This window comes from Rhinatrema bivittatum, chromosome 2 (assembly GCF_901001135.1).
Source record: "Rhinatrema bivittatum chromosome 2, aRhiBiv1.1, whole genome shotgun sequence".
Taxonomy (NCBI): Eukaryota; Metazoa; Chordata; class Amphibia; order Gymnophiona; family Rhinatrematidae; genus Rhinatrema; species Rhinatrema bivittatum.
This window is the reverse complement of record NC_042616.1, coordinates 159,346,802-159,362,186: the sequence shown is the minus strand read 5'-3', so window position 1 is coordinate 159,362,186 and position 15,385 is coordinate 159,346,802. Positions and strand designations below refer to the sequence as shown.

At 42.9% G+C, this 15,385-nt stretch overlaps 1 protein-coding gene across 2 annotated transcripts in view; it reads right to left on the bottom strand.

Moving 5' to 3' along the window:
* The window catches only part of LOC115084224 (multidrug resistance protein 1-like), a 201,105-nt gene that overhangs the window by 160,492 nt on the left and 25,228 nt on the right, over nt 1–15,385 (bottom strand). The window contains exon 3 of one of the 2 annotated variants that reach the window (XM_029588806.1): nt 3,993–4,047. The exons of the other annotated variant lie outside the window; for it this stretch is intronic. Within the exon in view, the coding sequence (XP_029444666.1) occupies nt 3,993–4,047 (55 nt within the window). The remainder of the gene's footprint in view (nt 1–3,992; nt 4,048–15,385) is intronic. 2 annotated transcript variants of the gene reach the window in all.

Genomic DNA, 15,385 nt, shown 5'->3' with positions numbered 1-15,385 from the left:
TAAAATGAATAAAAGACAGGAAACAGAAAGTAGGATGAAATGGTCAATTTTCACAGTGGAAAAAGCTAAAAGGTAAAGTGCCTCAGGGATCTGTACTTGGACCAGTGCTTTTCAATATATTTATTAATGATCTGGAAAAGAATACAATGAGTGAAGTAATCAAATTTGCAGATGATACAAAATTATTCAGAGTAGTTAAATCATAAGCGGATTGTGATAAAATTGCAGATGAAATTTCATGTGGACAAGTGCAAGGTGATGCATATAGGGAAAAATAACCCATGCTGTAGTTACATGGTTAGGTTCCATATTAGGAATAACCACCCAGGAAAAGGACCTAGACATCATAGTGGATAATACATTGAAATCGTTAGCTCAGTGTGCTGTTTCAGTCAAAAAAGCAAACAGAATGTTAGGAATTATAAGGAACGGAATGAAGAATAAAACGGAAAATGTCTTAATGCCCCTATATTGCTGCATGGTGAGACCACATCTTGAGTACTGTGTTCAATTCTGGTCGCCACATCTCACAAAAGATATAGTTGCGATGGAGAAGGTACAGAGAAGGGAGACCAAAGTGATAAAGGGAATGGAATGGCTCCTCTATAAGGAAAGGCTAAAGAGGTTAGGGCTGTTCAGCTTGGAGAAGAGACAGCTGAGGGAGATATGATAGAGGTCTTTAAAATCATGAGAGGTCTAGAATGGGTAAATGTGAATCGGTTATTTACTCTTTTGGATAATAAAAGGACTAGGGGGCATTCCATGAAGTTAGCAAGTAGCACATTTAAAACTATGAGAGAACATTCTTTTTCACTCAACGCACAATTAAGCTAGGGAATTTGTTGCCAGGGGATGTAGTTAGGGCAGTTAGTGTAGCTGGGTTTAAAAAAGGTTTGGATAAGTTCTTGGAGGAGAAGTCCATTAATTGCTATTAACCAAGTTGACTTAGGGAATAGCCACTGCTATTACTAGCATCAGTAGCGTTTGGGTACTTGCCAGGAACTTGTAACCTGGATTGGCCACTGTTGGAAACAGAATGCTAGGCTTGATGGACCCTTGGTCTGACCCAGTATGGCAACTTCTTATGTTCTTATATTCTTATAACTGCTTTTAACATCGTGTTAATGAAAACTGGAAATGAGAAATAAGGAGAAGTGTTCACTGTCGGATGGGTGGGCCTGGTGAATTATCTTTGTCTGAATCCTGTTCCAAAGAGTCAATTTAGTTCATCTCCCAGGACTGTTCTGATTCTGAATCACAATCAAATGGGGAAGATATATGGACTGAAGAATGAAAAGTGTATGCTTCCTCCTGGTTTCACCGTTAGACGTGATCCTCTAAGTAATCAGAAGAGATAGTTCTCTTTCTGAAGCTGAACTATTTCCAAGAGTGATTTGGATCAAGACTGATCTGATCTGGATCAAGATTGAACAACTGCAGCAAAGACTGAGTCTCACTATAAAATAATTCAAGCCTAGGTTCTACATGCACTGAGGTAGAGAAAAATGAAGGCAATTGTGCATTGGACCTCAAGCTTCTTTGAAGCATAGCTACATGCCTGGCAAAGAGGTCTTAGTACACTTTTTCTAACTTCTCCTGTGTTAAGAAAGAAGATGGAACAGATTAATTGGCAGGTATGTTAAAATACATCGATGCACTTGGGATCAACTTCGACATCCTTGAATTCGACACACTTGTAATCAGCATTGATGCACTCTACATCAAAAAGATCTCTTCCAGTCTGGGTTTCTAAGGAGGGCTAACCTCCACAACATTCTCATTGGCATCCTCACTGTGTAAGCGTCAATGCCAGAATTTGTTGCTTGGTGTTGAGATCTCTCATTCTCTCACTCAACCCTGTCCTTATGCAGAAGAGGAAGCAAAAAGTGGCTGCATTTAGATGTTGATTAGCTCAGCCTTCGATTCAACTTTGCAAGAGGAAGAACCTTCAAAGTTGAAAGTTTAACAGGTAGAGTAAGTGACTTTGATGCTGATGGCTTTGATGACAAGCATTTCAATGTGAAGTGTTTTGAAAGCTTGCACATCAATGTAAAGGTCAAAACTGAACATATTAGAGGCCAATATTGAATAGGCCATTTAGTGGAGAAGTTCTGTATATTCAGCTGGATAAATGTCCAGCTGAATATACCTGATTAAAGTTATCTGACTATATGTAGCCGGATAACTTACAAACCTAACCAACTAAGGGGGTCATTTTCTATCCCTATCGCATGCGAAAAGGGACTGTTCGCGTGCGATAGCTAGATAGGGGTGGAGTCGGGGCGGCATCGGGACCGGAAGAGGAGAATCGGGGCGGCGTCGGGGTGGCGCTATTGGGTGCGAAAGCCGGCAGCGATAACACCGCGGTAGTGCGATAGCTGCAGACTTTCGCAGGCCCGCCCCCTGCTTCCCCCCCCCCACGCCTCGTTACCGCCGGGATTCACTAATGTTTGCGACATTAGAAAATCCAGGCCTAAGTTTGAATATAGCTAGTTATGTTTCTAAATTATCCAGTCTTGTATTGCCTGATAACTTGCTACATTTCCAGATATCTTTAAAAGATATCCAGGTAACTAGCACAAGGAAAGTAAAAAAGAAAAAAAAAGTACAGGATCTTGTGGCTTGATTTCTCCCCACCCCATCATCAAATATGAAAGAGGCCATAGCAGCCTTGCAATTCCCACCCGCATCACCTCCTATATAGATCAAATTTACCTTTCCCACTGTGGACCTTTCCCACCCCCACCCCTCCCTCTCCTGAATGTAGAATGATCCCACCAGGCCTCCCATCCCCATACCCCCAGCATCTAGATAAACTGATTGCTGCACCCCCACCCGCACCGGACCCTTCCCCATCTACCCGAACCCATAAAAGTCCTACTAGGTGCGGGGTCTGAACTTACCCAATCCCAGCGACATCCAGCGCAGCCTCTGTCAAAGCTGCGCTAGAAGCATAGCCTACACTCAGATTACGCTTCTAGCGTTAGAGAGGTGGGAATTGGGTACATAAACTGTGTGTAGTTTACGCTTCCAGCACAGCTTTGACAGAGGTTGTGCTGGATGTCACTGGGAGTGTTTATGTTTGGACCCTGCTCCCAGTAGGGCTTTTGCGGGTTTGGGGGATGGAAGAGGATCCGGCAGCCAGCTTATCTTGATGGTGGGGGGTGGGGGGTAACAGGGCCTGGCAGAATCATTGAACATCCAGGATGGGAAGGAGAATTCACATCAATATTCGGCTATATTAGCCGGATAACGCAACCTCTCCCCGAAATGCCCCTGAAACACCCTTTTTTAATTTGGCTATAATTGAGCTGGATAAGTGGCTGAATATACCACATTTGCCATTTAGACAGATAACTTGTGAGTTATTCACCTAAATGGCTTTTAAATATTGACCTCATGATCGTCTAGAAGATTACCTTCTTTGTGGTTGCACTTTGTGTTCTTGGACAGCTTACAGGTTTTATTATTTTATGAATTTATTGCTGTCAGATGACATCACCCAAATGTGGACTGACTTAACCTTCTTGTCCATGGAGAACAGATATGTAGCTGGCTAGAGGATAGATAGTAACATAGAAAATATTGGCTGATAAGAAGCACTTGGCTCACTCATGCTGCCCATTTATATCTGTCTATTGCCACAGATCCTACTCAATATCTGATCTCTCTCCTCTCTTGCTCTGCCACTAAGGTCTAGCCTAACCATGCTTTAATTCTATTACTGTCTTTAGATTTGCTCAGTGCTTTACATACTCTGTGGGAGCCTCTGATGACAGAGAAGGTAGATGGAGGTAGGAAGAGATGAGAACAGGGATGGGAAGGGGGCTTCAAGGTCAGAAATGGAAAACAAGAAATGTTATCAAACATTTGCAGCTGGGAAGGAAAATCACTTCATCAAACAGAATGAGTACCTCATTAACACATCTTAATACAAGGAAAAGGACAATAACATAAAAGATATATACTATAAATAGAATGTGATGTCTTACCATTGTAAATGGGCTGACCATTTTAGGTTTCTTTGGTTTTTCCTTGCTTTTTTTCCTGCAAAATAGATGAATGACTTTTTAAAATAAGTTTGGCCAAATATACTTTATATAATGTTTCAACAAGAATAAGGCGTTAAAATAAGCAATATTAAGCTTAAGAAAACATTCATTCAAAAACTAAGTGGGAAGATTAAGGCTTGCCTGTCTATATCTATGAATGTGTGCACCCTGCTCAAATACATATGAATGTCTGAGTTCAAACAATCCCAATTGAAAATTAGTGTATACTAAGAAAACGTACGTAATTGCTGTTGCGGCCCCGGGCCATGCCCCAGGCCATGCCCCGGGTCCCCCACTTACCTCGAGGCCGGTCCGGGCCGCCGGGGTCCTGATACGGCCGGTCCAGGCTTCTGCCATGGCTCTCCCTCCTCGAGGGAGACGCCGGCGTTCCATTGCAGCTGGCCCCGCCCCCTAGGCGCGCGCGTGCAGGGGCTAGAGATTTAAAGGGGCCAGCGTGGGAAACCTCAGGACTGCCCCCAGATGACATCAGACGCCCAGTCCTACTTAAACCCTGCACCCAGGTCCCTTCCTTGCCTTGCAACGAGGTTCCTCAGGTTTCCTGACTTGCTAGTTGCTGCGTACATCTTGGATTGCTTCTGTCTTCCGACCCGGCTTGCTTCCTGACTTCTCTTCTGCTTCCGCCCCTTGGTTTTGGTATCGACGTCTGACTTCTGGCTTCTGACCCAGCTCCGTCTATGACTCCGTCTTCTGCTTCATCCCTGGCTTTGGTTTGGATCTTCGACTCCTGGCTTCTGACCCGGCTTCGCTCCTGGACTCTGACTTCGGCGGCTTCTTCATCTCAGGTATCCGGTGTTGCGGGCCTAGAGGATTCTCCTAAGTCCCAGCAGCCCGGGCTCTCACGGGCTCCTCCCGGGGGAGCCGCGGGCTTCCGAGGGTGAAGACTCTTCTGCTACCTGGGTCCAGCCTTGTCCATCTCTTCAGCCGCTGCCTAGATCCTTGGCCGCATAGGATCCCACCTAAGTCCAAGAGGTCCGGGTCTCTACGGGCTCCACCTGGGGGGACCTTGGACTTCCAGTGGTGAAGCCTCTTCCGAGTCTCTTCCGATCCGCCTCCCGGCTGGGACGCTTGCTATGGTCTTCCATAGCATACCATCCACTGTCCCAACCGGCCCAAGGGTCCACGAACACAACAATTGCAGATTGTGGAAAATCGAGGTTAACCAGACAATATGAATTTTAAGCCTAACCAGCCTTGGATTAAATGTGTTAAATCTTCCCAAAGGTAATCCTAGATTGCTACACAAACTTCTGTCTACTAGACACTAGAGAAAACTAATTCAGGGCAATTTTGATTATATTAAATAGAAAATAAATCAAGGGGTCGATATTCAGCCATGGAGCAGCTAGTAAAGTTAGCCGGATATAGCTATCATACCCCTAGATTTATCATTTTGTTATAAAATTGTGAAAAATAGCACCCCTGATAAAAAAAAAAGAGGCACAGTTAGGGTAATTTCCTGATACTGCATTGCTATTTTAGGGGAGAGAGAGAGAGAGAGAGAGAGAGAGAGAGAGAGAGAGAGAGAGTGAGTGCCTTTTTAAAAGGCTTGCATATAAGTAAACTATTTATTCCACTGTAAAAGGGGCAACTAGTAACTCGGGGTCAGGTTTTGGTGGTGGGCTTGGTTTTGCGGGGCAGTTTTACATGCACAGTCAGAGGTACAAACAGCACAGTAGACATCAGTGAAGATTTTATGTGATTTGGAGTGAAGGAAGATGCACAAAGATGAGATTTGTACATTGTACTCTTGACCTAGCTTGATAGCAGCTAGGTAGGTCAAGAGTACAATGTACAAATCTCATCTTTGTGCATCTTCCTTCACTCCAAATCACATAAAATCTTCACTGATGTCTATGCTGTTTATACCTCTGACTGTGCATGTAAAACTACTTGCCAAAACCTAGCACACCACCAAAACCTCACCCTGAGTTCAGAATGGCCCCTTTTACAGTGGTATAAAAAGTTGCCTAATATCTGACTTACCAGAGGTTCTCTCTCTCCCTCTCTCACAAACAGGCAGGCCGATACAGTAAGGACGCATTAGAAAGAGTGTGACAGTGCCGGGCGCGCCCTCGTTTGCCGCACGCACAGTTCAGATCACATACCGCTCAATACTCTATTTAAATGGCATGCAAATGCAAGCCGCGTCCATGAAGTGCAATCCATTTTACTGTATAGGCGCTTTATACAGCGCCTATAGAGTATCCTGGATGCGCTGGGTGCGCTGGTACCTGTCATTTCAAATGACATTTGAAATGACAGGTACCAGGAAGTGGATCCCAACTTTAACCAAAAGAAAACCTAAAAACCTAAAATCCCCTCCTCCCGAAGCGACTCGACATATAAAGTATTATGAATAAGTGTAACCAATGTTAACTTACTTTTTCTTTCTTTCAGTCCTTTCAGCCCTCTCTGCCCTCCTCCGGAGGCGCCGCGGCTCCCCTGCCTCCCGGGGGCAGCTGGCAGCGAAAGCGGCTTCCAGCGGCCCCCGCCAGCGAAGACGGACGAACGCACGCCCGTTCATATACTTTTGCTGACTTGGGGGCCCGTCAATTTGGGTGCTCATACCACCGAAGCGCATGACGTCACGGTGTACGTTCATACGCTTCACTGGCTTGAGCACCCAAATTGACGGGCACTCAAGCCAGCGAAAGCACATGAACACGCGTGTGTGACGTCACAGCTCACGTTCATACGCTTTCGCTAATTTGGGGGCCAGTCAATTTGGGTGCTCAAGCCAGCGTAGCGTATGAACGTCCGTTCATGTGCTTTCGCTGGCTTGAGCGCCTGTGCACTACGGGCGTGCGTTCATCCGTCTTCGCCGGCGGGGGCCGCTGGAAGCCGCTTTCGCTGCCGGCTGCCCCCGGGAGGCAGGGGAGCCGCGGCGCCTCCGGAGGAGGGCAGAGAGGGCTGAAAGAAAGAAAAAGTAAGTTAACTATGGTTACACTTATTCACAATACTTTACATGTCGAGTCGCTTCGGGAGGAGGGGATTTTAGGTTTTTAGGTTTTCTTTTGGTTAAAGCTGCTTCAGGAGGAGGGGAGAGAGGACTGGGGCTGCCCTGGAGACCAGCACCCAAGGACGCGGCCAGGGCAGGTGAGCGGGAGCTGGGGGAAAGTTTGCCGTCTACCCTTACCCCTGCCTCTAATGCAGGGGTAGGCGGTAAATTAGCAGGTTAAACGGCGGCTAAACTGCAGGTTAAAAAGGCGATAGTCAGGGCGCACGTTACTGAATGGGGGGGATAGCTAATCCGATCGTTTACATCTCATATACATGCCGCGGGCGGAAAGGGTTACCCGTTGATTTAAAGAAGCGATAAGGATGGGTTAAAAGGGATAGTGAATTGCGGGTTGGACTAACGCGGCCAAATTGTGAGTAGAAAGCGGGTTAGAAGCAGGGTAACCGCGGCCGCACTTTACTGTATCGGCCTGAGGATTTGCTATATTTATCACAAATCCCATTTCAGCCATAAAGCACAGTATAACACCCAGAAAAAAAGTGCAGTTAAATCCCACAATAGTGTACATTTGCTCAAGTCACTCAATAAAGAAAAGGTTTTCTTGCTCCTATACAAGAAGCAATTACCTTAGGAAGTTCATTTCTATTTAGGTATCCCTGTAAATGGATTATTATTTTATACCACTTGCTACAAGAAGGTCACAGCAGTTTACAATAAAACATTCATAGTTTAAAAAACATACTCTACATATCAGTGATTTAAACAAAGGTTTTTAGCATGGCTGCAACAGAGGAAAATGCAATAATAATAAGTTAAAACGAGAAAGACTTGCTGTTGAAAATAATGGTAGAAACGATGATTGTGATTCTTTAACAAATCATTCCTCAAAATTCCTGTTTGAATAACCATGCTTTTAGGGTCTTTTTAAAAGTTTTACAATCAGATATTAAAAATAATTGCTCTGGCTTGGTGTTCCAGAGGTTCAGGTCCTGCTACTGAAAAGGCGCGATCCCTAAGTTCACCAGTATGTGCTTGCTTTAAAGTCAGAGAGTCAGAAAGTCAACCTATGTATCAGCATAAGGACTTTATACTTTATTCTAGACCTGGTAAATATTCACCAGATGTATCTGCATACATACGTTCTAGGACCAAGGCTAATCTGCATGGGTACCTTGAAAAGCAAATTTCTTAGCAGCCCTCAAGGACTAGAGCTGAAAATCCCTGCTGTATTATATTATTCAGATTGCTACACCTGTCTTCTTGTCTTGCTACTACATTCAGCAGCATTATGCCATCATTATACAAATCCTTCTGGGACAAAGAAATGAACACTGATTTACTGAAGGCATACAAGGACAGCCTTCTTTACTGGCATATGGTAGATGCTGCATACTGATTTGGAAGGATTATGGTTACCTCACCGACTATTTTTGTCTTTCTTAAGTCTGCTATATTGCCAATATGAAAGAAAATGATAACACTTATTTAATTTAAAAAAAAACACATTAAAAGAATATTTTTAACTAAATATAAAGTGCCTGATCCAGAGAGAAATCTCAAGCTGGGGAACATAACATGCATATATTTGTTTCTCTTTCTGTTTGAGCTTGTATACCTCATTCCTACCAGAAAGGAAACCTTAAGCAGTATACATTTCAAAATAAAACATTTACATAATGCATCATTAAATATACAAAATACATCAAAGTATCATAATAAAGCAATGCTAAAAATCCCTCATGCTGCCAGCCACCTCCCCCACTCTCACTAGCGGCGTGAACAGCAATATGTAAATATCACTAGTTTATTCAATTTCTCTCCCAGTGGATAGGATTGAAGACTGGAGCCCTTCATCTAAACCATGCTAGACCGAGTCAGATTTTCATGCATGTGAAGACCATTACGTGGCCCGAGATTTAGGCCTGGTTCAGTCTCAAAGGCTCTGCAGAGAGCTGAGATGCAGTTACTGCAGAACCAGAACTAAAGCCTCTTTGCTTTGTTGCTGCTGCTCCCTAGCAGGTGAATTTTAAGAGGAGTTACATGTGTAGATGTAACATACTACCACAGCAACTTAAAAAAGCCATTTACGCATGTACAGTGCACTTACATGTGCATATCCTATGGACAATTCAATGGTTATATATTGTAGCAATTTTCAAAAGCCCACTTACACAGGTAAAGTACATTTATACGTGTAAAACTCAATTTTAAGCATGTAAATGCTTTCTAAAATCAGGGCCTTCGGATGCACCACATGACATTCCTAAAGAGGCAATATCTAACCCTCTACTTACTGCATGATGGGTCTGTACAGCAGCAGAAACGTGGAAAGCTTTGCACTTTCTGAGACTGCAGAAATTGTACCTTAGCCAAGACTACTTGAAGTCAGGGCCGAATGTAGGCACAGGCAACATGGGTAACGTGTCTTGGGCACCCATAAACTGGGACTCTCTGCTGCTCTCTGATTTCCAGAGGGAGAGGAAGCAGGGAACCTCTTTACTTTAAGACCTCTGCCTATGGGTGCCGGCATCTTCAATCCAGCCCTGCTTCAAGTCAGAGGGAATGCAGCTCACACCGGCAGATATCTGCGGTTACATCCTGCTATTTAAGGAAAGGCTGGTAGAATTATTTGTTCAAAGCAAAAAGGAACGTGTCTGACATATTTGTATTTCTTTATTTTTACTGTACATATTATAAACTACAGTGCCTGGATGTGTCTACAATGTTTCATTAACAAAATCAGCTTATTCTGGATGGGGGAAATACATGCTTTGGAAGAGTTATCTAAACGTAGTAGCAGATACGTACATTGAGAACTGTATATCCTATATGATATGCATTTCCTCTGTTTGAAGAGGAGGAGCTTATCATAACGAGTTTATTGCCATATCTTGAGCCTATCATTATTTGATAAAAATGTTCAAAGATAATTTTAACAAAATAATTCATTTTTCATATCTTATGAAGCATAAGAACAGGCTCTGAGCTAACAACAATATTAATAACAATAAGCAGCATTTTATAGTTTTTTTTTCCACCCAGATTTGACCCCCCCTCAGAGCACAACAGTCTAATACTTTTGGAAACATAATTTAGATGGCAGCCATTTAGGGATTAAATGGTCCGGCAGCACATTTCTAGCACCCAAACTATTCAAAAGGTTTTAAAGCAGCAAGAGGAGATGGAGCAAGGTCTTTATTATTCTGTATTATTATTACATTTCTTAGTTACAGTTGGGTAAACTATGACAAAGGGAGATAAAATGAACTGCACACAGTTTCCACGATACAGAGACTCTGACCTTTCATTCCATGAACTCTGCTGACATGTAGTTTGTTGTTTTACTGCTTGATTATAATCTCCTCCTTGTAATTAAGTATATATTGCAAAAAAATAAATAAATCATAAATCACATTTCTGACATTAAAAATTCACATAGGATTGGTCCCGTGGCTCTAACTGTATTGTTGTACAGAAGAAAACAAAACAATTCAGTCTACTGCAGGGGTGGCCAAAGCCAGCCAAACGACAGATTTTTTTCCAGACCTCCTCCTTCTCAATTTGCCCCATTAGATCCAGCCCGCTAGCACCTTCAATGTCATCAACAATGGCCTAAAAGCGCAAGCCTTTGTTGATGACTTCAACCTGGATTTCAGCGGCTGTACCCCTCAGAGATCAACATGGAGGAAGTGCTATACCCACAAATTTTCAGTACCACTGGGCAGTAGAGAGGAGCAGCAGAGTGGGCTTGGAGGATGGATTGGCTCCTCCCCATCACGCAGCAGCAGTGTCAGCAGCAGCGGAGAAGCAAGAAAGGCTACCAGGCTGCCGTGTGTAACGTGTAATAGAGAATGAAAGGGAGTGTGCCTGGGGTTCTGCATGTGTATGAGAGAGAATGGATGGATGCCTGCCTGGGGTTCTGTATGTGTATGAGAGAGAATGGATGGGTGCCTGCCTGGGGTTCTGTATATGTATGAGAGAGAATGGATGGGTGCCTGCCTGGGGTTCTGTATGTGTATGAGAGAGAATGGATGGGTGCCTGCCTGGGGTTCTGTATGTGTATGAGAGAGAATGGATGGGTGCCTGCCTGGGGTTCTGAATGTGTATGAGAGAGAATGAATGGGTGCCTGCCTGGGGTTCTGTATGTGTATGAGAGAGAATGGATGGGTGCCTGCCTGGGGTTCTGTATGTGTATGAGAGAGAATGGATGGGTGCCTGCCTGGGGTTCTGTATGTGTATGAGAGAGAATGGATGGGTGCCTGCCTGGGGTTCTGTATGTGTATGAGAGAGAATGGATGGATGCTTGCCTGGGGTTCTGTATGTGTATGAGAGAGAATGGATGGGTGCCTGCCTGGGGTTCTGTATGTGTATGAGAGAGAATGGATGGATGCCTGCCTGGGGTTCTGTATGTGTATGAGGAGAATGGATGGATGCCTGCCTGGGGTTCTGTATGTGTATGAGAGAGAATGGATGGGTGCCTGCCTGGGGTTCTGTATGTGTATGAGAGAGAATGGATGGGTGCCTGCCTGGGGTTCTGTATGTGTATGAGAGAGAATGAATGGATGCCTGCCTGGGGTTCTGTATGTGTATGAGAGAGAATGAATGGATGCCTGCCTGGGGTTCTGTATGTGTATGAGAGAGAATGAATGGGTGCCTGCCTGGGGGTCGGTGTATATATATGAGAATGAATGGGTGCCTGCCTGGTGTGTGTGTAAGAATGAATAGGTGCCTGCCTGGGGGAGTAGTGAGTATGTGTGTGTGTGTGTGTGTGTGTGTGTGTGAGAAAGAATGATGGGTGCCTGCCTGCGGTCTGTGTATGTGAGAATGAATGGGAACTTGCCTGGGGTGTGTGAGGAAGCCAGTGAAAGTGAATGCATGTGTGTGCGTATGAGAGAGCCAGTGAGAATGAGTGTATGTTTCTGTGAATGTGTGCATGTGAGTGAGAGCACATTGTATGTATGGGTGAGAGACAGCATTGTGTGTATGGGTGAGGAAGAGCATGTGTGTATATGTGTGGGTGAGAGAAAGAGAGCACATTTGTGTACAACCCCCCCACCCCTTCCTCTCTGCCTGCTAATCCATGACAATCTCGGAGCATCTGGAAATAAAAGTTCCCAGGTATACAGAGCTGGGAATTTTTAAAAATCCTTACTAGTTTTAATTATTGGGTATTATTTGATGGGTCTGTTTTGAAATATTTTATAGGTGTTTGCAACATTTTATATGCGTTTTTAACTATTGGTATGGTTGCTGCTTTGGTTCTCTAACCGTGGGGTATAATTGCCAGTGTAACTGCCCCTCTCTCCCCATTCATGGAGTTCTAAGGAGGATTCCCCCTTCACAGAGTTCTAAAGGGGACTCCGGACCTTGGCTTTACCCACCCCTGGTCTATCATATATTTAGTGCCGATCCTGGTACTAAGTACAAGTACCGCTCCAAGCTGCCTGTTCTTCTGAATAGAGATACAGGTTTCTCTCTGAGTGTGCACAAAGCTTTCCACTTCACAGGGAATATCCCTGCAGGTGAAACAGAAAAGGACCCCAGCAGTAACCAATCCAGTTGGTCTGGTCAAGAAATGTATTACAATCTGATCACCAATCTAACAACAAACCAGATATCTTACTGGTAGTTCCTGTATGCCACACCATCAATGTCTTCTGCTCAGATGGCAAATAATGAAACCCATTAAAACAGGATAACCAGGATACCATCCCATACATATACCACCTGAAATTATTTAAAAAAAAGCCTTTTGAACAAATAATTCTGTACCATTGCTGGAATTATCAACCCACATTCACAAAAAAACTCTAGCTAGTTATTAACTATTAACTGCCATGCTCTTGAGGAAAATGGCAAACATATAGCCTAAATGACTCTCCTCATAATCAATTCTCAGGCCATCAAGTTTCATAGTCAATATTATTTCTTTTTTTTTTTTTTTACATTTTATGCAATTAAAATTCTTTATTTACTATTAAATTTTTCATCAATTCAAATCTTCCATTGTAAAGTTGAGTGTGATAGCATGGAACAGTATTTGCCTTTAGGGAGTCGTGCCGGAGGACAGAAAACCAGATGGACTCTGGCTTTCAAAAGAAACAGCTGCAATTGTAATCAAGCAAGCTGATAAGGATGGGGCAATAGTTGTCATGAACTGCTCTGATTATGTTGAAGAAATTGAAAGGCAGTCGTCATTACAGTCTCATTATAAATTAATATCGCTTGATCCCACAAAGAGATTGCAATCCAGTATTGGATTCATTACAAAAAAGGGTCTCAGAAGTGGTTATTTAACAAAGAAGGAATTTGATTTTTTGAATGTGACTCATCCACTTGTTCTGGTTATATACATCTTCCAAAAATCCATAAGACTTTACAAAAGCCTCCAGGATGACCGATAGTGTCCACTAATGATTCTATATTAGAAACTCTATCAATATATGTTAATCAGTTCTTAAAGAAGTTAATTCCAGTACCTTCAAGATTCAATGCATTTCATGTCTGTTCTGGAAGGACTGGAAAATCATTGTGCAGAATGTTTAATGGTAACTATGGATGTGTGTCTCACTACACAAATATACTGCAAGATACTGCAATTAGTATTATCAAAGAGATATTGGAGACATGTCCTTGTCTTCAAAAAGTCCCTATACATTTTATTCTTAAATTGACTGTTATAGCACTGAAAGAGGATTTTTTCATGTTTGAAGGACTTTTTATAAACAAATATTTGGACTGCAATTGTAGCGTTGTTAACACATCATTGGCCAATCTATTTATAACCAATTTTGAGAAGCGCTGGGTGAAAAATTCATCATACTTTGAATGGATTCCAGTTTGGAAAAGATATATCAATGATATGTTTTTATTATAGTCTGGTATGAAGAGAGAACTTGAGAATTTTCATAAATAGATTAATTCCTGTGAGGAGAGTATCCAATTTAGAATGAAGTTTAATAATGAGTCTACTATTCCAAATTTGGATATATAGATCTGTAAAGATCAATTTGGGTTTTTTAAGACTTCTTTGTATACTAAGCTGACTGATAAAAATGTGGGTTTGCTTTATAACAGCTTTCACCCAGTATTTTTGAAGAATAACTTACCAGTCTCCCAATTTTTCAGATGTAGAAGGAATTGCTAAGAAACCAGTACATTTATTTATTTAGACATTTTATATACCGTTGTTCCATTTATAGATCACAATGGTTTACAAAGTGACATTCATAATTATAACTCAACAAACAAACAAATAAGGATTGGTTACAGAGATGGTATTCAAAGGCAGACATTTATCTATCAAGTCAAATGTTAAAATTGATCTAGTACATAAGTATGGATAATTAAAAAATGAAATGTTGATTTTCATGTCTTAGTCAGTGGAGTTGTTTTGAGAGTCTTGCATTCTATCTTTTCCTATGTTGCTGAACTCACAAAGCCCTCCCGTCCCACACCCCAAGAAAGCAACCCCACGGAAAAATGCGAAGAGCTCGCAAAGTATTTCCACAACAAAATTGCAAACATCATCAAACGCTTCCTCCCCACGCCCATCCCTACCCCACTGCTCCCTAACCATAATGGCCCCGTGCTGAAATCCCTAGACCTTACATCCACCATAGAAATAATGTCTATCCTAAAAAAGATAAAGCCAGCATCCCATATAGCAGACACAATCCCCACAAAAACCCTCCTCTCCATTCCCACCTCCATCGCTAAATCCCTAGCTGACATAATAAATTGTTCATTAGCATCTGGCAAAGTCCCAGATCCACTCAAAATTGCTGTTGTCAAACCCCTCCTCAAAAAACCATCCCTTAACCCATCTGACCCAGCAAACTATCGTCCTATATCCAACCTCCCCCTGATTGCCAAAGTACTTGAGAAGGTAGTCAATTCCCAAGTTTCAGACTTCCTCGAGGACCACCACATCTTACATCCATCCCAATTTGGGTTCCGTAAGGAGCGTAATACAGAAAATCTCCTGCTCGCAATCACCAACACCATCCACATAGGTATGGGCCAAGGGACATCCTTTCTCCTCGCCATCCTTGATATCTCAGCTGCCTTTGATACAGTCAATCACCAAATCCTACTTTCCCTACTTGCAGAAATAGGTATTGCAGGCACTGCATTATCTTGGTTCTCCTCATACCTCGCTAATAGAGAATACATAGTAAAGATTGACAAAGCTGAATCTTCTCACATCTCCCTCACACAAGGAGTTCCTCAGGGGTCCTCACTCTCTTCCACCCTTTTCAATATTTATATACTGCCCCTGTGCCACCTGCTCTCTGACCTAGGATTGAACTTCTTCCTATATGCCGACGACGTTCAAATCCTCATCCCTATC